Source organism: Semicossyphus pulcher, unplaced genomic scaffold (genome assembly GCF_022749685.1).
Source record: "Semicossyphus pulcher isolate SPU_LCO1_2020_fin unplaced genomic scaffold, fSemPul1.0.p SCAF_19, whole genome shotgun sequence".
NCBI lineage: Eukaryota > Metazoa > Chordata > Actinopteri > Labriformes > Labridae > Semicossyphus > Semicossyphus pulcher.
This window is the reverse complement of record NW_027211692.1, coordinates 2,744,877-2,766,703: the sequence shown is the minus strand read 5'-3', so window position 1 is coordinate 2,766,703 and position 21,827 is coordinate 2,744,877. Positions and strand designations below refer to the sequence as shown.

Here is a 21,827-nt window from a genome sequence, read left to right as displayed (position 1 = left end):
AACAACTGTTTTTTATATGAAGTGGTGGAAAGTACATTTATAGGTAATTTATGTTACTTTAAAGTTGTACTCCACTACCATTCTGAAGGAAGTACTTCTTTTTTGTTTTACATCACAGATGTCAAATGACTTCAGTTCACTTCATTTCCCTTAATAGTTAATAATAATCCTCCGGGGCGAAACCAAAACTCGTCCATATTTACTATTTCAAAAGTTTCCTCAAAGATTTAAAATTCCAAAGGAACACGGCGCTTGTTAAACCCGTTTAAAAAAAACTCACGCAGATCTTGTAACTGCCAAAAGGTAAGAAAATATCTAGAGGGAATAATGAGCCAGCGTTCAGGCAAATGGAAAAGTTTCTTATCCGTCTTTGCTTAAACACCTGTTGGAAGTTTGGTCCCTGAATATCTGACTTAACAGGTAGAAAAATGCAATTTAGCTCTCAACAACCAAAGTGGGAGATTAAAAGTTTGTTTTTCTTACTGGAATTGCGGGTTGTTTATGAGGCGATTTAATGTCCGGTAGACTCATCTTTTCTTCGGTGTTTGTCCAGGTGGGAGCTGGGAGTTTTTTAACACACTACTCTGCAGGTTGGAGCCAGGGGGCGTGGCCTAACCCGGACCTGATGCTCCAGTGTTGAGAGGATGAGTCACTCCGTTTTAGAAACTTTGACCATATCCTTGGCATTCTCAGAGTCACGAGGGGTTATGTCAACATTTGTTTAATGATGTTGATTGGACAATGTGGATGCTGTACAAATCTATCTTCAACATACCTGTGCGTGTCGGTTATTTATTTCCTTGCACCCCCATCATTTTATGCTGTCTGTAATTTGTTTAAAATGACCATTCTTTGGGACAGTAATGATTTTTTAACATTTGATATATGTATGCATGTTTTAAAAGCTATAGTTTTCAAAGATACTAGATATTGTGTAACATTAAATTTCGAAATGTGTGCATATATCAAGCAGACTTTCGTTATTAAATGTTCCAACATGAGACTAAACTAGCGATTTCTTAACTACGGAGAAAAATGCTCATATTGCATACGCGCATTTAACCAATAGACAAACGAGAGACTGTCAATAATGCAGTGTTTCTATGAACCTTGTCCTGAATATGAACTCTACATTAGGCTGCCGTGCGTACGAACTGCGTTTCTGGTGCCAAGATAAACAGCAGAGTGAGACATCTCACTTTCTCCTCTCAGGTACGTATCCAGTGTCACTCACATTATGAACAAGTCTGACCCCCTTCTAACCAGGAAAAAATTCCAGGAAATACCTTTTGTCTTGAACAGTCTGGTGTAAAAAAGGTTTAAGTACAGACGTAAACATCGTGTCATAATGTATTTTGAAATCAGCATAAAATGATACCTCTTAAAAAAATCCAGTCCAGTTAAATTTGGGAATTGAACGGGTGTGAAGATTTACCTGCCGTATGGTGAACAAAGTTATACCTTCTTAAGCTTTACATTGAAAGGCAGGTTACTCAATACAATCGATTATAAAGTGCATTGGCTAATTTTTATAAGGCACTATTTATGCGTGAAAACCTGCTGCCTAAGTATGCAACTTTATTTCTACTTCACAAATAATATCACTTATTTGCGGTGGTTTGTTACATTTCAGCTCTGTTGTGGTTGTCACATTTGAGTTTCTACAGAACAGATTCTTTTTTACATAAATGGTGGAGCCGCATGAATTCATCTCATTCTCTTATGGTGGACCAGGCGGGCTATTGTAACATGGAATCCTACTGGTACTGAAAGATGTGAACTTTGAAAAACTGAAAAATTTGAGTGAGGAGCAAATAAACTTCAAATGAACAATCTCCAAAACAAAGTGACCACAACATGTTCCAAATGTATTTTCCAGCTTTTATTGTTTTTGTACACAAAAAACAGAGTCTTGCTTCCATCTGGTGGACGCCAGAAAAACCTGTTCAAGACAAAAAAAAGATTACAAAGCTGCCCAAAGGAACAGTGTTTAGGTATTTTAACAAAATCAAATTACGGTCAGAGAAAAACATGCTTGAAATATTTTCTACAGTCAAACATTTCGTCAACAGCTTGATTTGTACTTCAGTTACAATACTGTACGAAGATCCACTACAGGCTACTGACCAAGCAGTGGGGTTCGCCCTTTATTTCCCTCAGATGTTTAAGAAACCCATTTGTTTGCTGCTCCAACCCTTCTCAGACAAATGCCTCGATGTCTTCAAACGAAAAGGACTCCCTGCTCTGAGGAACTGGAGCAGAACCACAGAACGTGACTCTGAACCAGAAACCACCAGAACCAGAGCGAGTCCTGTTCCGACTCGTCATCGTATCATCACTGAAGGGACGGATGCTGGGACTACGACTGGTCTTAATTCATTGCCTGCTTACTGTCAAGGCACAAATATCTCAGGTTTTGTTCCCCTAGAAATCACCAGCTACCAACAGCTGAGAAACATCCAGTTCACAACATAAACACAGTAAAAGCTTCACAGCAAATGGCCATTAAACTGGATGAAACCACTAAGTTGCTCAGTATAGAAGTCCCAACTATTTCAAAATGATGCTATATTGTAAAACAAGTGTGCAAGTAAAACTTAGTGCAACAACTTCTACTCTGCTAAACAGAACGGCAACAGTATGAGCTTTAGATTGTACATAAACGCCTCAGACGAGAGATTTTAGTTACTGCCTCGTTACAACAAACAATCCTGCAGGTAATGGGACATCGTCATCTCTTACCCTCTTATGCGGTGGGCACAGGTGTTCCCTGGGGCATGACGGGCACCTCTGGCTTAGCTCCCTTCTGCTCAGAAATGGGTGTGGTGGGCAGCTGCTCCTCCTTGGGCTCAACAATGCTGACGTGGTCAGGCAGGGGCTTCTTGGGGCCAATCTTACCGCTGGGGTCCCAGGGCAGCATGATCTTCACCTTGATGCCCAGCACACCTGAGAAGGAACAACAACCACATCAATAAGCATGAATTAGCCCCAAACAAAAACCAGAACTATGTAGAACAGACGGCAAAGCATCATGCAGTTTGGTTTCACAGTAATCAGGGTCTCAAACTATTTACACCTGGTATTAACATGCGTCCTCTGATCTGATCACAGCAGTGTTAATTTGGCAGCTATTTTAGACTTAGTCTTAGTCTGACGATGATTGCTCCTTTTTGTGCAGAAGCAGCGTCGAAAGGCACAACAGTGAGTCTCAACATCGTTGCCAAGTTTAATCTGTTCTCAGTTCCCTGCTCTTTGTGCAAAACAAGACATTTTTATGATACAAAACATTAACGTAAGAACTGATGCAGACTCGCAGTGGAGAAAAAAAACTTGGGAGAGAGTGCTTATCTGGATGAGCAAGAGAAGGGAGATGTGGTGGGGCTGTGGTGTTATGAACCATAATTAACTGCTTGTGGGTCAAAGCTCTCATCGACTTCCTGGAGCAGTCTCACTCTCTTCTCTATGTGACAGTCTCATATCGAAAAAAAAAACCTGAATCAATACTGCACACAATTTGTCCTGCATTTACATGAACAACCTTATGTAATACACTGACTACTTTTCTTAATGCTCTGACTTCAATAATAAAGTAAAAAGAGTTTCAGGAGAAACTCTAGGGTAGGAATTAAAGGATAACATCGGGATTTTTCAACCTAGACCCTATTTTCCCACGTGTTTGTGTGTAAGTGACTAGTGGAGACAATTATTGAAATCGATCCAGTATTCAGGGAGGGAGCACCGGCTGGCAGCCGCCAAATGAGATACAATGCAACTGAACGGGGCACGGGGCATACGCCAATATACAGCCACTAAAAGCGCAAGACCGTAGTTGTTGCATGAAGAAGGAGAGAGGAGTGGGAGAAGAGGAAGAGGAGGCAGTGCTGTTGGAGTACAGAAAGCATTGCTCAGTGCCAGCTAAAAGATTGTCATGGCTGAAGATCCTCTCTCCCTCTTCGTCTTCTCTTACTCCTTTCTCCTTCCTGCAACAACTACGGTCTCGTGCGAGACTTCTTCTCTGTGAGCGAGACTTTGTTACAGACAACAACAGAGAGCATAAGGTAAAGTAGCATGGCTGCCACAGTGTTGTCAGACACTTATAATGAACACTTTTAGTGGCTGTATATTGGTGTGTGCCCCGTTGAGTTACATTGTTTCTCATGTGGCGGCTGCCGGCCGGTGCTCCCTCCCTGAATACTGGATCGATTTCAATAATTGTTGTCTCCACGAGTCACTTACACACATACACATGGGAAAATAGAGTCTAGGTTGAAAAATCCCAAAGTTCTCCTTTAAGATCAGGCAAGCGAGCAGTCGGTCACTCAGTGTCACGGTTGCCTTGAATATGGAGAGTTGATGGTCCCTTAATATGGACCTGGACACCTTCGTGATCTCACTACTTAAAGAATGAGATCCAATCACTTAGGACACATTTGGAGTAGTCTGGACACATTTGGGTGAGCTTACACCTGCACTCAAGGCTTTCCACTTGTTTTTTGACCACTCAGGATCCATGCTAATATGAGGTGTAAATATGGCCAACGCTGGCCGAGCTGTACTCACCCTGCCTCAGCAGGACGTGACGGACTGCTGTGTCGACGTAGTAGTTGACGGGGTCTCCGCTGTGGATCATCAGACCGTCCACAAACTTCATGGACTTGGCCCTCTGACCCCTCAGCTTGCCGGACACAACAACCTCGCAACCCTTGGCGCCGCTCTCCATGATGAACCTTAGAACACCATAGCAAGCCCTGAAAGAGGGGAGGGGGAGAGAAGTGTTAACATACAACCATCACATGACAAGAATTACCGTCAGTATTTAACCTAAACTGCACAACTTTGCTTCGTCTCTTGGCATGTTATTGAAAGGCCTCCACAAAGACAGTCAGGCTGTCTACATTCACTTTTCCCACTTTGTTACTTTAAGCAGGTAACAGAGAACGTGTTCTGCTTTAACCCTTCTCAGACAAATGCCTCAATGTCTTCAACCAAAAAGAACTCCCTGATCTGAGGGACTGGAGCAGAACCACAGAACGCGACTCTGAACCAGTAACCACCAGAACCAGAGTGAGTCCTGTTCCGACTCGTCATCGTATCATCACTGAAGGGACAGAAACTGAGACACTGAAGAAACACTTAACCCTCAGAGCGTACAGGCCTTGGGTACCATCAGTAAATCCCTCCTGTAAAAACACTTGTGCCATTTGGTGTAAATGTCTGTTTGTCAGGACATTTAAAGTTCCTGCATCACATTTCTACTAGGCTCTTAAACTATGCCATAACACAAAGAAAAAATACTTTCCCATCTCACATCTCTCAAAAAGAGACATGCACAGGACCCATACACACGCATACTGCAGGGGCTCTTACGTGGGGGTTGCCAAATAGTTGCACCCCTTTAGGTATTAGGGCTACTTGCAAAGCAACTTTTATGATATGATGGTAGGGAACCATTTAAATATGAGCCCTGCTGTGAAGAGATTTAAAAACTCCTGCCAAACTGTCAGTTACACGTAAAATAAAAGATGTGGTTTATTGATGTAAATATGCCATGTGTCATCTTTTGGATCAACAGCTGCAGAGTAGGGTGTATAGCATGTTGAATTTGTTATGCAGGTGACAGTGACTTACCTACGCACAGCCAGACCTCCCAGCAGCTTGTAGCGCAGAGACTCTGCCTGAGCGATGGCACACAGGCCACGAGTGGCAACTTTCTCAGCATACAGCTAACAGAGAGACACACAGATTAGTCAAATCTACTACACGCTGCTAAAACGACAACATTTAGACCCATCGGATATCTATACATTACATGGATTAAATAGACATTTGCTCTTCACTGCTTTTAGAAAGAACAGCTGTGAAATGGGATGTTTATCTTTTTACAGCTCTAATGCAAAACAACCCTGACGCTTTGACCCTTCTCAGACAAATGCCTCTGTGTCTTCACATGAATAGAACTCCCTGATCTGAGGAACTGGAGCAGAACCACAGAACGTGGACCTGAACCAGTAACCCACAGAACCAGAGCGAGTCCTGTTCTGTCTCGTCATCGTATCATCACTGAAGGGGGGGTTAAGTGAGATTCTGAAGGTGTTTTTGCACACATCATTCTGTCAAAAGTAGCAGCTTTGTCAATTTCAAATTTTTTTCGTTTAAAAAAACCCAAATTCAGAATTTTAATCAGACTGAAATCCATTTCAGTTGTGACTTATTTAATTGTCCAAGACAAACTGATGTCGGTGTAAGTGTTGCAGGGATACAAAGGTTAGACTTCTAACCGGCAACAATTTATTTACTACACACATTTAGTAAGCCTTCTTGACATCAATTAAATGCTAAAGCTAATACGGACAAATCTGCAGATTTTTACTGTTGGACTTTGAACCTTTTTGGTACAAATGGGTGCAAAAGCTGCAACCCACCATGAACATTTTATACTGCATCACATCGTCTATTACAAATGCTGTTGCTAACAATACTACGATTAATGGCATTAAAACAGGGTGAACGTGCATCTTCTTGTAATTCATTCCGTTTAGTTCTTACCTCCACGCTGCCCTCAGGGAAGCCAAACCTCTTCTGGACCACAGCGGTCAACTCTCTGATCCGACGGCCCTTCTCTCCCAGAACATTCTGGGTCCTGGAAACAGTTGAAGACATTTATGGTTACGCTGTATTCAAGAAAAGTCAGTTGCAGCAGCATCAAAGAAAATGATTCTTTGGCCCTTCTCAGACAAATGCCTCTTTGTCTTCACATGAATAGAACTCCCTGATCTGAGGAACTGGAGCAGAACCACAGAACGTGGACCTGAACCAGTAACCTGCAGAGCCAGACTGAGTCCTGTTCTGTCTCGTCATCGTATCATCACTGAAAGGACAATCTAGTATCTTCAATGGTGTGCTCTTATCACCTGCCAAAGTGGTTGCTTGACAAAAATGCCTTCGAGACAAGCTTAAAATCTACTGAAAGAAATAGCACGACCACCTCCTAACCCTCTCGTAGTTCAAAACAGATATTAACCCACATGTGTTTTAGAGTAAAGTCTGAGTCCTCTCACCTTGTGGCCAGGATGATGATCTCAGTCCTGGTTGGAGTAACGCGCACCTCCACACCGGAGTAGCCATCCTCAGCAAGCTCGCGAGTCAGGAACTCGTTCAGCTCGGCCTTGAAGATACCGTCTGAGACGAACTGAGGAGGGAGTACAAGATAAGATTCACTATGATAAATGTCACATTTTAGATCCAGTAGAGTAACTCTAAAGGCGCCCTGCAGACAGACCACCGGGCACTTTAAAGGATAACTTCAGTGGCCATCCCTATTTATCTGAGCCAGAGTATACGGACGAAGAGCTCATTGAAATTTAACAGAATGAGGAGAGAGATGTAAGAGGAGGGTGAACCGGCTGCTGGCGGAGGACATCTAAGTGTTTGTTCCTATGAGTCATTTCCAGCCCCAAATTCTGTGGTACCTAACTACACCGGATCCATCATTAACTTTAAACCTTCATTTATTATATTAATTATTATTATCTATCTCACAGATTCAAGTACTGAACAATGGCCAGGTCAACTGAATAGTTAGCCAAGTATGCTTGTTATCACTTAACTTAAAATAACACACAAAGCGCATGGCAGGTGGTTTAAGTTCCATTAATCTCCATTATGTGCGATGATACTGTCAGCAAATTGCAGCATTAAAACAACCTTCACTGTCGTCTGTGGCCATTATGTGGCTTAAATCAAAAGGTACTGATTATATATATATATATAAAGTTGTTAGTAACCAACCCTCCTTATATCTGCCGGTTTATTTGGGGTAACGTTAGCGATCGGTCTTTCAGACCTGTTCATTTGACTACTGCTAACTCACGAGCTAATTCACATTAGGACACATAAAACTAAATGCATTTATAAGAAGGCTGACAGATATCTCAAAGTTTAAGATCAGGTGGAATCGCCTTTCACGCAACTCTAATAAAAGTTTTAAACAGCTGGGGGGTTCATGTCATTGGGTCCCGGTTTGAAACTCATGCCCCGCTGCGGGTGGACCGAGCCATGTTAGCTAGCCAAATGAGGAGGACGCGGCACCGGTAGCATCTGGATTAATCCTCACCGTATCAGACGAGGATCAGCACGACTAACACCGGTATGAGCACGAAACGCTTGTATCTAAACCAACGGGGTACTATTTTTATATAAAACCGCTGTCTATTTGAGTTAAATGGGGATAAAACAGTGCTAACCTTCCTCTTCTTGGAGATTTGCACCGCCATCTTCCAATAGGCCGTAGACAGGAAAGGACCCTTGGAGGATGCGGAAATGAATTTATACCAGTGTAGCTAGTTTCCGGTGACGTCTAGCTCAAGCTGTTGCTGGGACTTGTAGTCAAACTCCTGATCTACGGAGCAAAAATTAAACTACTTATTGAGGACTAATGTCTGAATTTTTTTTTTTACTGACTACAATCTTCAGCAGAAGTTCATGCAAATGTTTGGCTATGGTATCATTAAACTATATTTGGCTGTTTATGTTAATTCATCAAATACATGTCGAAAACAGTAAGATGGTATGGTAATGGTAAAACTCTAATTAGCTAGTAGCACTTGTTAAAGTTACAGGGTGTATAATCTTCTTTGGTCTTTGAAACAGTAGCTACAAATGAGTAAACCCTGAATATTCAAGTAACTCATAATGTGGCAATGTACAGTGGTTTACAGTTAAGTGATGACTAAAAACATTTAATAAAATTAGTTAAAAATGGGCTCAGGATAAACAAACATTACTTTGTTTCAATCAGGTGGCAAGAAAAAAAGAGTGAGATTTCAAATGTCTCGTGATCGAACCATATATTTAAAAAAATCGCCCTCGAACAGATGCTTCTTTTCAACGTTTCATTCACTTTCTTACATATACTTAGCAGTGGACAGAACACTGGCGAAACAGTCACTTTGTATTGCTTTATTTTGAAATATTTACCGGAAATGTTGGTCAAGTATTTCTGACTTCACGCGTATGTAAAACAGGTGTTGGGTGCCCTCTAGTGGTCAAATTGGGGAACTGCAGTGCTTAAAGAAATCATCTTTAACATCGTCAATGTCAGTGTTATAGTTTTTGTTTGTATTACTGTGACTATTACAACTGTTATTAAAATAAATATGCAATGATTTATGAGTTCAATAACTGAAAACAACCGTTTGTTAAAAAAAAAAAAAATGTAAAGCTAATTTCTTCACGGTTTAGTGGTCCGTTGATCATGTTTCGTTGTCTAGGTTGAATTATGGGTGTTTGCTGCCCTCAAATGGTCATAAAAAGGAACTACACGAAGGATAGAACTATAAAGTTAGACATGGTACCACATGGTGACTTCCGGTAACTCATTTTACAATAATGCTAAACCGAAGAAACTAAGGCATAAGGAAACAAAAAAAGGTTACATTTCAGAGAGTCAATACACCATTTAAGCATAACGACTTTCATATTAAATGTCAGAAAAAGGACTTTCAATTTGTCTTTCCTTCAAGGTTCACATTAGAATCAATCAAAGATACAAAATGTAAAAAAGTATTTCCCAACGTGTTCTACGCAAAAGTCCGGTCTAGACACCTTACAAAATGCATGGTATCTATCAATGCGGCTAGTGGCAATAAAGGGGTATTTGTCACACCAAGTGAGGTTAAATTTGGAGGCGTATTTATTCCTTCTTTGGGCCCGTTTCAGCCATTTTCAGCAGCAAAATAAGCAGTAGAGAGGTAGCGAGCTGCTGCAGTGAGGAGTGACACATACGCACGCCGCTGCCTCCAGTTGGGTTGCCAGGTGCTATGACACATATCCCACATAGAGGTTGAGGAACACCCATTCAATTGGTATCAATGTGAAAGAAGGAGATAATAAGATAAAAGAAATTACAAATCGGGAGGAAAATTGGGAGTGTTGGCAGGTCTGCAAATGTAAATAACCATATTAAACACATTAAACAATAATACACCATCAATATTTACAACATAATCACACAAGACAATAAGTTTAAAAATGTGTAAATATGGAGTCCATTAAGTACACACATTTACCTGGTAAAACAACAGTGAATACAAGAAACAGTAATAATTATACGTTTTGAATTGAAGGACTTAAAAAAAACAATCGATTTTGAGTCGGGGGAGCTGAGGGATATCAAGAAGAAAATGAATGAAGTTGACTGAAGGCTGAAAATGGAGGAGCAATGCATGGGTCATCAATGCCTTCGTCATCCAGGAACTGCCTACACACTCTGGCCACATGAGGCCGGGCATTGTCCTGCACCAGGAGGAACCCAGGGCCCGCTGCACCATCATAGGGTCTAACAATTGCTTGGAGGAGTTCATCCCGGTACCGAACAGCAGTCAGGGTACCATTGGCTATGACATGGAGGTCTGTGCGGCCCTCCAAGGAAATGCCTCCCCAGACCATCACTGACCCACCGCCCAAACCGGTCATGCTGGATGATGTTACAGGCAGCATAACGTTCACCATGGCATCTCCAGACTCTTTCACGTCTGTCACATGTGCTCAGTGTGAACCTGCTGTCATCTGTGAAGAGAACAGGGTGCCAATGGCTGACCTGCCAATTCTGGTGTTCTCTGGCAAATGCTAATGGAGCTGCACGGTGCTGGGCTATGAGCACAGGTCCCATTAGAGGACGTCAGGCCCTCATGTCACCCTCATGGAGTCTGTTTCTGACAGTTTGCCTGCTGGAGGTCATTTTGAAGGGCTCTGGCAGTGCTCCTCCTGTTCCTTCTTGCACAAAGTAGCAAATATCGGTCCTGCTGCTGGGTTGATGCCCTTCTACGGCCCTGTCCAACTCTCCTCGTGCAACAACCGGTCTCCTGGTACCTCCTCCATGCTCTTGAGACTGTGCTGGGAGAAACAGCAAACCCTCTTGCGACCGCACGTATGGATGTGCCATCCTGGAGGAGCTGGACTACCTGTGCAACCTGATTGGGCTGCAGGTACCGCCTAATGCTACCAGTAGGGACAAGGACACTAGCAGAACACAAAACTAAAGAAGAATCAGTCAGGAAGTATCAGAGAGCAACTGTCTGTGGCCACCACATGCAAAACATTCCCTTTTTGGGGGTTGTCCTGCTTTTGCCTCTCCATTGCACCTGTTGTCTCTTTAATTTGCACCACAGCAGGTGAAATTGATTCACAATCACTTGTGCTTCCTAAATGGACAGATTGACATCCCTGAAGTTTAGCTGACTTGGTGTTAAACTGTGACGATTAAGTGTCCCCACTAGATGGTATCACCTGTCTTCATCTCTACACAGCTGATGGTCGGCCCAAGAATCTTTCCTACTCTTCACTCATCATAAGTGGACATTATTGCAAAAATAAATGGACTCTCAGAGAAGCTATGTAATGATGACAATACAAAACGACTGACTTTTCATCTCCATCTGCTGCACAAATAAAGAAAAAAAACCCCACTGAATATGTTCTCCACACAGAGGCTGCCAACTAACAGGGTAACAGATAACTACACCCTGCACAAATACTTCATTCATCAATGTATTCTATAGCAGCCTGTTTATGCTATTTAGGTGACTTTATAACACTAACTGTGAATAATCGTGTTTTATTGCAATGTGATAAACATTGAAACGCAAGAGTTTCAGGGAGACATCTGTCCTCGGGTTCATCTCTGTAGTCAAATCTTAGTTTGAGGTTCTTCCACTTATTTCCTCCTCCCGCATGCTGTGCTCCATGCAAACCTGCAGAGGGCGCTGCGTTTATATTCCTCTTACAAGTTGGTATGAGTGACTGGGGCACTGTGTCATCACAGTATCATCCCTCTTTATAACAGCAGAGCACTGGCACTACAGTGTCTTATATTTGAATCATCTATCAGTCATTCAGTTCAATGTATTGCTTCTTGAATATTCTTACTTTAATTACATTAAAGCAGGCCTTCCTGCATGCACATTCAAACCTCTGAAACCTGATCCAGAACGCAGCAGCTCGACTGGTCTTCAATCAACCCAAAATGGCACGTCACTCCACTGTTCATATCCCTCCACTGCTCATATCCCTCCACTGGCACCCGGTCGCCTGTTGCTCGCTTACAAAACAGCAACAAAAACGGCTCCTGCCTACCTGAACGCCCTCATCCAGATCTACACTCCGTTATATTTGAGTTTGTATATTGCAGCTGTGATACCAAAAAAGCTAGCATTCACAAAACATGAAGCTGAGAGATCAGTTATATTGACAGATGTTTAAGTGTTATAAGAAACTTTTCTTTATCAAACGTTTAAATCTAAATATCTGTGTAGCTGTATCGATATGTTCAGAACATTTTCAGGTGCCCGTGTGAACATGAGAAGAGGTTTGTTTGCAATGAAAAGATCTCTCTCTCATGGGCTTAGATGGGGCACAGAATCCACCGTTCTCCTTCTGTACACATTGTTCAAAGTAACTGTGATGCTTCAGCAGTCTCTGTTAGACAAATCAAGCAGGTTTGATCCAAAGAAGTCTTTTTTTCACTATGAAATTACACTTTAACAAAGATTCTTTCCTCTCTGGAAATCTATGAAAGCTCTTTCTCCAGATGTCGTCTTTCATGTGTCGTGTACTTGTGTGTGTGTGATTCTCGGAGGCAGCAGTATTACTTTACTGCTCCTCTGCTGCAGGAGATTCCCTTTGGGACTGAAGTGGCACAGTGCAGATGGAAGTACAATCAGACAGACTGTAAACAATCAGACACAGTACAAACAATGACTGCGATCAGCACACAGATTAAAAGCTTTGTGACCATCTTTACATTTTGGATTGGACTCATGACATAGGTTTGCTTTTCCAACCAGCGAAAAAGTTAAATCAAACTACACATCAAGGAGCGCTGGATTATATTTAGCTACGACATGACTGAAAAACTCTTTACAAGAAAAAAATAACTGTTGGTGTATAAATGTACGTCTAACCTCTTTCACTTCGTTCAGGACATTATCATGGATTTTAGATATGGTGTATCTTTAAACTCTTCCAACCCTTTCCCTAAAATAAAGACTCAGCTCTTCCTCTGCACTCTTTGTACGTCTGTGTTTTGATGCAGCAGATTATTGTTCATGTAAAAGTTGTGATTAAGATGCGAAACATGCGGTAACATTGATTTCAGCTTCTTCCTTAAATCTAACTTTAACACAACTCTGCTGATTCTCCTTGTGGAGTATTAGGGGACATTTGTAATTCAGAGGGACCCCTCACACACACAACCACATGCATACACACACACACACACACACACACACACACACACACACACACACACACACACACACACACACACACACACACAGCCACTTATACCCACACCTCCTTTAAACTTTGCCCCAAACACACTCGTCCCCCCTGAGCTGCCCGTTAATCAATAATTCTTCTTTTTCAGCCCTCTTTCTCTAAGCCCGGCACAAACCCTTTCCTGCTGCTGAATTCACCCATCTCCATCCACACACACACACACACACACACACACACACACACACACACACACACAGGGAAGCGGCCCCTCACCCTCTCTCCCAGGATGATTCCAGTCCATTCCCATTGAGCTGCATTAGCATACAGATGTTAGCCTGAAAAGGGAAAACAGGGAACACAAAGGGCCTGCATGACCAGGAGGGGAGGGAGGGGTCGAGGGGGCTGCACAGGGATGGCCCTTGGCCTTTTTAAGGTCTTACAGACACATACACACACATTCATGCACACAGACACACACACAGACACACAACCACGGGTATTGAATGGTAAGTAGCCATGGGGGTTGTGGGAGTCTGCTCCTGCTTCACTCTACTGTTATTCATTCACCAGAGGGAAATCCTCAGCCTGCACACAGCTGAATGCCAACACACACACACACACACACACACACACACACACACACACACACACACACAGAATGCACACATCACACAACTTTTTCTTTGTCATTGCCATGTGTTTATACGTCCACAAGGAGATTACTTTTGCACTATAAATGACGGGTTTATCAACTCATTCAAAAGGCTCATAGAACATTGATTTATTAACTTTAAAAAGCACCATAAAACATGAATAACCTTTTCTTTAGTTGATGTTTGTTGTTGCTTTTTCTGTTGCACAACTCTTCAGGAGGAACATCCCTTTAATCTCTCCTTTCTCCCAACTTTAACAACATTACAAACCAGATCAGTGTTCATGCGTTAAAAGGGTTACTGCATGATATTTGCAGGGACTTTTGCAGAGCTGTTTCCTTACGTCTGCAGAGTGTTATGTTTCTGATGATTGGGAGGCTGATGGTCTATGTTGTGCACGTGATGGATTTACACTTACATGTGGAGCCTTAACACATTTTGCAATTTCTATATCTGAATCTTTCAATCAGTCAGGAAGTTCCCCGTGTGTAAAAACCCATGTCTACAAACCTGATTCAGATTTTTGTAAGTATTTTAAGTCCTGCCAGGCGGTTTTCACAGCGACAGAAGGTGCCACTTCAGTGTTACTGGCAATAAATGTACTTAAATTAGTCTCCATAACTAAGTTTTGCTTATAATATTGCACAATATCTCACCGGGAAATGCTAAACTACAAGGTTTTACATTAAGAGATATGATCAGCTTGTAAAATACAATGTATTTTAAAGTTTAAACACTATGCCAACCTGCACCAGCGACAACAGATTATGTTCACACTGCAAGTCATTGTTTAGTATAAAAGCATTTTTTTCACACATTTTTTTAAAGGACTATTTTTAATGTAGTTTTTACACACACACACACACACACACACACACACACACACACACACACACACACACACACACACACACACACAGGGAGGACGTCAACTTCTGCTCCACTTTGTGTGAATAGATGGAAATCAGTCACAAGTATCTCTGTGCCCCATTGTGTGCAGGGAAGCCTTTGTTCGAGCATCTGTTGCCCAAACATTCTCCTCAGTGTCACTCACTCTAAATTGGTCCGTTCAGACGAGTTGCAACAAAACTCACTCCCCTTCCCACACAACACACACACACACATAAACACGCGGACAGAGGGGAGGGCTGGGAGATTCCCTGAACGCAAGTAAGAGAAAGAGTTAATCTCTGTATCTTTTGTGTGTCAATGAGACAGATGATCGTAAAGGCCCCAGAAGCAGTGGCAGCATTTTAAAGTGATGCTCGTGGGAACGCTTTGACCAAAATGAGCATTTGTGTAATTCTCTGAGATTTCCTGCTCAACAATATCAGTTTGTGTGGAACCGAACTTGGATCTTACAGACTTTTATATGAGCAACTACAAAGACAAATTAAGTTTACATTGAAACAAACACCTCTTTACGTGCACCCCCACCCACTCTGAATATTCTCTTATGTAACTGTGTAAAACTAAGAGATTTTGTCTTCAGTCTTCTTCTCTGCAGAATACGTAACAGACATTTACCTGCACTTATTATCCAGCTGAGCTAATCAGGGTCACAGTTCTGATAATTTCCCCGAGTCATCACACACAACTTAGCAGAAAACCGGGAGTAAAAAGAAAGAGGTAAGGACTTTGTGGAGATGAAAGTTAGACAGGTAAGAAGAATGGACACACTAGTGTGAATGATTCTGTTTATGTGGGAGAAAAACCAAAGTCTTAAAGTAAGGTGTTGAAATTCATTCATTAGTAAAGGTAGGATGTTACTTGTATTGAATGATGTATTGAATCCACAAAAACCTGTGTTTAATGAAGTCACTTTAGACTTCCTGTTTGCAGTATGAATAGATATATTGAAATGTAAAGATACAAGACAACTGAGCTTTTATTTTTCAAAGACTTTTATTTTGAAATGCACAATATATTAAGATAAAGAGCTAGGATATCAACATTACCCATGGAATGTAAACAATAAATGCACTTAAATTATGTAAAACAAAAAACACAATATCAAACACAATATAGGTTTCGCTTTGAAAAACAAAATAAATAAACTTTAAGTTAACAAAAGTAACAATAACGGCTTGTTGTCGAGTCGAGCTAACGATAAACCACAGCAACAAGCGTCTCTGGACTCGTCGGGACAGGTTGAGTCGAGATCATGACAGAAACAATAAAAACATCTCGCCTGATTTCAGCTGAACTCACTTTGATTTCTCCTGCCGCTCAGAGAGTTAGCTAGCTAGCTAGCGTGCAACAGAGGTTTGCCTACAAACACAGTGTCATCAAGGCAACTCTGATAGATAAAAATCAACTATAAACAAAGGTCACCTTTCCACCTGTTTGTTTACATCACAAGAAGAAGATAACACACAGGATTTCAAACAGGGAGGGGTCTCCACACACAGAGGCCACAGTGCAGCCAAACAGCGCTCAGGTTAGTCACATGTCAGGTGAAACGTTTACATTCATCTCTAACTAGTAGTTTTTTTCCTTTCCATTGAAGGTTGTGAAGCTCCCAAACTGATCAACATTTGTTATTTACCACTGCTGACCACCCTGAGGCCGTGAATGTGTGGTTAACCCCTCGTCTGCTTTGCATTCAGATAACAGAACTAAACAATTGGAAAAAAGGTTATTACAGTCAGAGGTGTGAGGCTGAGCGGAGAGGAGAGTAGACTCACTGTATGCTCACACCAACAGCAGACGTTCCCAAAGGCTCTCTTGCTGCCTTTGTGTGTGAACATTCGGCGAGTCTTGATTTCTGCCAGGCCTTTAAGCCAATAAGGCAACATAAATATAGAATGCCAAAATGTTTGTCTCCCTCCTTCCCCCTCCTCTCCGCGAGCCCTCTTAAAGCTACCAGATGGCGCAAAAAGCAGACGGACATCATGTAAACGTAAAGCACAATATCTCTGGTATTATAAAAAATGCATAAACACAACCACAAAGCAAACTCTGTCAAAAACAACACATTATACAAAAAAGCAATAAATAAGTCTAGAAAAGTGTTAAGCTATACCAACAGTAATCATAACACTGTATTTATCTGTCATGGCTAAAGGCTAGGCTAGGTGTTAGCAGTACTAGCAGGTTAGGGGAGCTCTATAATAAACTTTGGTAACTAGAGAGTCGGTGGGTCGCCTACAATTGTGCTACTTTTCTTCTTGCTGCTAATGCAGTGAAGCTGAATGGTTGCCAGGCAGATCAAAAGTCTGACAAATACAATCAAGTGGCCACAGCCATACAACCAATCAGATAATCAATCAGTGACAGCATACAGTTATTTAACCCCCTTACTCATGGACAAGAGGGTTGTATCGTACAGTCGCAGAGCCCTGAATATGACTGAAGTGCTGCAGGCTGGCATCACTGGAACTGTTTGTCAGGCGTCTGCAAAAGATTTCTGTATTAAAGTGGATCACACAGCAGTCACAAAAGGGCAGACAGCACTAATCTTAAAGTCTTTCAGGGGTCAGGGTACAGGAAACTCTCTCACAGAACTTCCCACTGAGCAGGGACAGTGAAGTACCCTCCGAGTATTCTCTAAAATGGGTATACAACAGTATACAGCAGTAACAATGGCGGCATTAAAAACAACCTTAGGAAATAAACAATAAAAACAAAAAAGGGAGTCAGCTAAAACTGGACAAACACTGAGCAGCGCTACAACTGCTTGGATGAGAAATGCAATATGCACAAAGTTAGGTACGTTTACTCGGCTGATTCAGGGAGGAAGTCAAACCTAAAGTTTGAATCCTCTGTGACTTCTATCTGTTAAAAACGTGTAGTTTCAGAGTGTAGTTTCTGCTTTGACTATTGTAGGGAGGTTATATGCTATGATCCTGGTCACATGGAGTTAAACAATAGACCGCCTATCCCTGATTTAATTCAGCCCTACAGTAAAACCCTTCCTACTCGTCTGACACAGACAGGCGGCTAAAGATGGGCAGGCGCCGGCCTTCGAAGCTCGGAGATTCTGTGCCGCTGGAGGAAGAGCTGAGGGAGCAGGAGGAGGTGTAGCCTTCCTCAGAGAGGGAGTCAGCCGAGGAGCAGCGCTGCAGACCAGGAGGGGGGTTCAGGGTGACGGGTCGCTGCTTGGGGAGTGGGTATGGGAGGTTTGGGGTTTTGGAGGTGAAAGAGGAGGTGGGACACCTGGTACTGACAGAATCGGTCACAGCATAGAAGCGCAGAGCCGAGTCACTGCTGTCTCCTGCCAGGTCTGTGATACCAGAGAAGGGGTACGGGCAATGCTTCAGTGCCCCAGGCTCAGGGAAGAGAGGGGAGAGGAGCTCTGGGCTCCCTGTGGAGGAAGGAGAAGGGGAGACTGAGGAGGCCCGTGTAAAGAGCAGGGAGGAGGGCTGCAGCTCCTCAACTGGTTGGAAAGTCTGTGGAGAGGAGGAGAAGCCTGCAAAGCTGAAGCTGTGACGCAGCAGAGGAGGCCTCAGCTTCTGTTTCTGAGGAGGTGCAGCTCCATTGGCGCCCTGCATCTCGTCTGCGTTGTGGATGAAGTGGCAGCGGGCGCCGTACGGGCAGAAGCCTATCGTGTGGAAAGTGCGGCAGGGCTCTGTCTTGTACTTGGGGTGCCTGCTGAGGCCTCTCAGCTCGTCCAAGCCGTGGGCGAACTGGCACTTGGCGCCGTACTTGCAAGTCCCGCTCTCCTCAAAGGTGCGACAGAGTTCGGTCTTGTAACGGGTGGAGATGTGAGGCGCTGGGGCCAGGGGTCTGGAGGCAGAAGGGGAAGTAGCAGAGGAGAGGGAGGTGTTGCTGATGCAGAGGCCTGGTGGAGGGAGAAGCAGTGACGGGGACACGTTAGCCATTTTGTCCTCTCTTCCTGCCATGCTACCCTCGATCATGCTGACCGAGCGGTCGACTCTGAAGGGGATGTGGCTGAGCGAGGAGCGGGGAAGCTGACTCTCTCTACTCCACTGCGGAGTGGAGGCCATGTTGAGCCCCCAGCAGGGTGCATCGGTCACCTCAGAGCTGCTGTTGCTGCTGCTGCTGCTGTTGTTGAACTTGGAGTTGGGGAGGGTCACAGGGCAGAGAGAGTGACGGCGCTGGAAGCCCAGGACCCTCAGACTGTGCTGCTGCCGTTGCTGCTCTGAGCTGGCAGGAGAGCCATCTGTCGCCTCCAGGCCGCGAAAACTCTGTCACACAAAAGGAGAGAGGAGAATAGATGTGAGCTTTCTGCATTCCTGGAGCGCTGGAGCGAGACTGGCAGGGCCAAGTCGAGCTGAAAGGAGATTTAAGAGCTGCAGCTAAAGCAACAGGACTGATAGTTTTACTCAAGAGGCTGCAGCTTTTATCTTGAAAAGGCAGCAACGGTTTTTTGGAATCAAACCAAAATGAATTATGAACAGGTTGTGAAGTAGAGTTAGCATTAAGTCAATGTACAGTAAAAATCCAATTCCATTAGGTTATTTATTGCATGATTGTTTCAGCCATTGTACCTATGCATGTGTATAACCATTTAAACTATAAAAATTAGACAAAACAAATGTTTCATTTGCATAAATATTGTTTCAGCAAAGACAAGTTGGGACACAAAAAGCATCAGTATGTGAGACATTTCTGTTAGTTTAGAAAATCCTCTTAAACACAAACTTTCCGTTGTAGATGCTGAGTTTTACAACAGAATTGAGTTTAAAGCTTAACTGACCTCTAAAGCAAAAACTGCTGTAAAGATTAAATACACTAAAACTTTTTAAACATTGGAATTAATTATCTTCACATGAAAAAAGTATTGTTCAAACCTGACTCTAGCTTGGTTTGAATTGAAAGTCGAGCAGCTGATTACAAAGAAGTTAAATGTGACATGTTTTAAATTGTCTCACCTTGCAGAACTCCTCATCCAGTTCCAGGAAAGGCGTCAGGAAGTCGGAGGGCATGATTCGCTCCAACGTCCTCGCTGAGTGAACGAGCTGGATGTCTGATCCCAACGAGAAGGACAAAAAGTTTCTGGGTCCGAAGAGAAGAGAAGTCTGGCCTCTGACAGTTGTTTAAAGACAAACGGAGAAACTTCTTGTTCCAGAAGTTGGAAGAGATTTTTTGGGAAGGGAGGAAAGTGAGGAAGCAGTCAGGTCCGTTGAGAAGGAGACAGGGAGTTGGGAGAGAGGAGCAACGTGACCCTGAGAGGAAAGTTCCCCGACCATCTGTTGGAATCTGCTTAAATAGTTGGGGAAACCCACCCACACACACCCACCCCCTGCCTGTGTTCCTCAGGGGGCAGGGCAGGGAGTGTGTGTGTTAATGTGTGTTAATGTGTGTGTGTTGGGGGGTTGAGGGGGTTGGGGGGATTGGGGGAAGGGGTCCTGCATTGTAATGGTGTGCTGGGGGGCAGGGTGGGCACAGAAAGCAGGGGAGGGATCTGAATGGAGCTACTTTTCCACCCATTCATTACCAAATCCTTAAAGATGCATTCTTCTTCTTTTAACGGGGCGTCCACTCACTTTGTGTCCGATCGATACAGCTAAGGAGATAATGACAAGTGTTGCAAATACCAACACATTCACTGTCATTAGTGCTGCAAAGCTGCTGAGCACGTACATGTGCACTTTAAACTCTTATTTTATATGTCGGATTTATTCTCTCTACATGTTTAAACAGGGCAATGATGGATAAACCTGCTGTATGGGGAGAAATGGGCTTTTAATAACATTAAAGTGCAGGTTAACCTGACAAACACAACGCTCTGAATACTGGAAGAAAACACACTTGATAACAACAGATGCTTTCTTTCATTGTATGTTCCAGTCAGATCACTGAGGTCCTCTTCTCTTTTAAATGCTCCTCGTGTGTCCCACACAAGTAAGAGAGCTTTCTGTTGTTATGCCCCTAAACTGTGAAACTCACTGGATTTAAAGATGGCTGCTCTTTCTGCAGACATATCCTTTCAAGTTATTTTAAACCCTCAGGCAAAGTTTTTATACTTGTTTTTACAGCAGTTGTATCACTGGCGTTACTTTTGTCTTGTTTAAATTTTCACTGGTCATATAGTTTATACTGCTGTAATGTTTTAGTCTTTTAATCTTGTATGTGTTGTTGTGAACTTCTGATCTTGTCTTCCGTCTGTTTGTTCCTTTGTGCAGCAGTTTAGGCTGCATGTTTGTATGAAAGGTGCTGTATAAATAAAGTTTAGCCTTCTCTAATCTCCAGTGCACGTTCTTTAAATGAATGGTATGTCGTGTGGATTCCTGTCTTTAACAATCTCTATTACTTTGTGTAACGTCTCATAAATGTAATGTAAGTTTCTTTCAGCTGCAAAAAGAAGCTGTTTGTTGGATTGCAGCTCTTTAAATCTCTCTCCCAGAAACACATGCTAGCTCTGACCACAGCTCACATTCTTTCCTGTATCAGGTTTCTGAGGCAGATATATGGCTCTGTGGCGCAATGGATAGCGCATTGGACTTCTAGTCAAGCACAGGAGAAGTGATTCAAAGGTTGTGGGTTCGAGTCCCACCAGAGTCGCTCTTTATGGGTCAGCAGCTTTGTCTGTGGGGGATTGGAGCTGGCTGAAGTGCTGACCTCTCGCTGGGCTTACTTAACCTCTGACAGCTCTGGCTCTGATGTCTCTTCATGCATGTGTGCAGGTCCTGTTTCTTTACTTCAGGCCTGTGAGTATAAAATATAAAACTTCTTTCCCATCTAAATTAAGCGTGTTGGTGCAGGTTTTTTAGACTTGGAAACACCCACTTATAGATGCCGATTGTCTTTGTTTACATTGTCAGTGAAGTATCCTCCTGTCGCTCTCTTTTCTGCTGCGTCACCGTCTGACGCCACAAACGCGCCAGAGACAGGGTTAGTAAACGGTGGTTAGGTCTTTATTGTATCAATTACTCATTCAGTCTGTTTATCAAACTCAGCGCTGACAAATTTGGAACGATGTGGGATGAACGA

The 21,827-nt window shown here is 42.9% G+C and overlaps 2 protein-coding genes and 5 non-coding genes across 7 annotated transcripts; 1 reads left to right on the top strand and 6 right to left on the bottom strand.

Annotated features, from left to right (window-relative positions):
* Window positions 1-1,867: 1,867 nt before the first annotated feature.
* Window positions 1,868-8,292, bottom strand: rps3 (ribosomal protein S3). The gene is made up of 7 exons (XM_069668831.1): window positions 8,244-8,292; window positions 7,059-7,189; window positions 6,547-6,640; window positions 5,629-5,723; window positions 4,561-4,748; window positions 2,743-2,946; window positions 1,868-1,942 (listed from the first exon to the last, which is right to left on the bottom strand). The coding sequence occupies exons 1-6, from the start codon at window positions 8,271-8,273 to the stop codon at window positions 2,747-2,749; spliced, it is 738 nt and encodes a 245-aa protein (XP_069524932.1). The 5' UTR covers window positions 8,274-8,292; the 3' UTR covers window positions 1,868-1,942; window positions 2,743-2,746.
* Window positions 2,195-2,344, bottom strand: LOC138597560 (small nucleolar RNA SNORD15). The gene has a single exon (XR_011308622.1). It is a non-coding gene; the product is annotated as a small nucleolar RNA SNORD15 (small nucleolar RNA).
* On the bottom strand, window positions 4,955-5,104 carry LOC138597561 (small nucleolar RNA SNORD15). The gene has a single exon (XR_011308623.1). It is a non-coding gene; the product is annotated as a small nucleolar RNA SNORD15 (small nucleolar RNA).
* On the bottom strand, window positions 5,917-6,066 carry LOC138597562 (small nucleolar RNA SNORD15). The gene has a single exon (XR_011308624.1). It is a non-coding gene; the product is annotated as a small nucleolar RNA SNORD15 (small nucleolar RNA).
* LOC138597563 (small nucleolar RNA SNORD15) lies at window positions 6,725-6,874 on the bottom strand. Its single transcript, XR_011308625.1, has one exon. It is a non-coding gene; the product is annotated as a small nucleolar RNA SNORD15 (small nucleolar RNA).
* A 7,602-nt stretch (window positions 8,293-15,894) lies between the features above and the next one.
* On the bottom strand, window positions 15,895-19,819 carry LOC138597194 (mRNA decay activator protein ZFP36L1). Its single transcript, XM_069668760.1, has 2 exons — window positions 19,766-19,819; window positions 15,895-19,078 (listed from the first exon to the last, which is right to left on the bottom strand). Exons 1-2 carry the CDS (start codon window positions 19,817-19,819, stop codon window positions 17,846-17,848), a joined length of 1,287 nt encoding a protein of 428 aa, XP_069524861.1. The 3' UTR covers window positions 15,895-17,845.
* A 1,487-nt stretch (window positions 19,820-21,306) lies between these two features.
* Window positions 21,307-21,398, top strand: trnar-ucu (transfer RNA arginine (anticodon UCU)). Its single transcript is given in 2 exon segments — window positions 21,307-21,343; window positions 21,363-21,398. It is a non-coding gene; the product is annotated as a tRNA-Arg (tRNA).
* The last annotated feature ends 429 nt before the right edge of the window (window positions 21,399-21,827 follow it).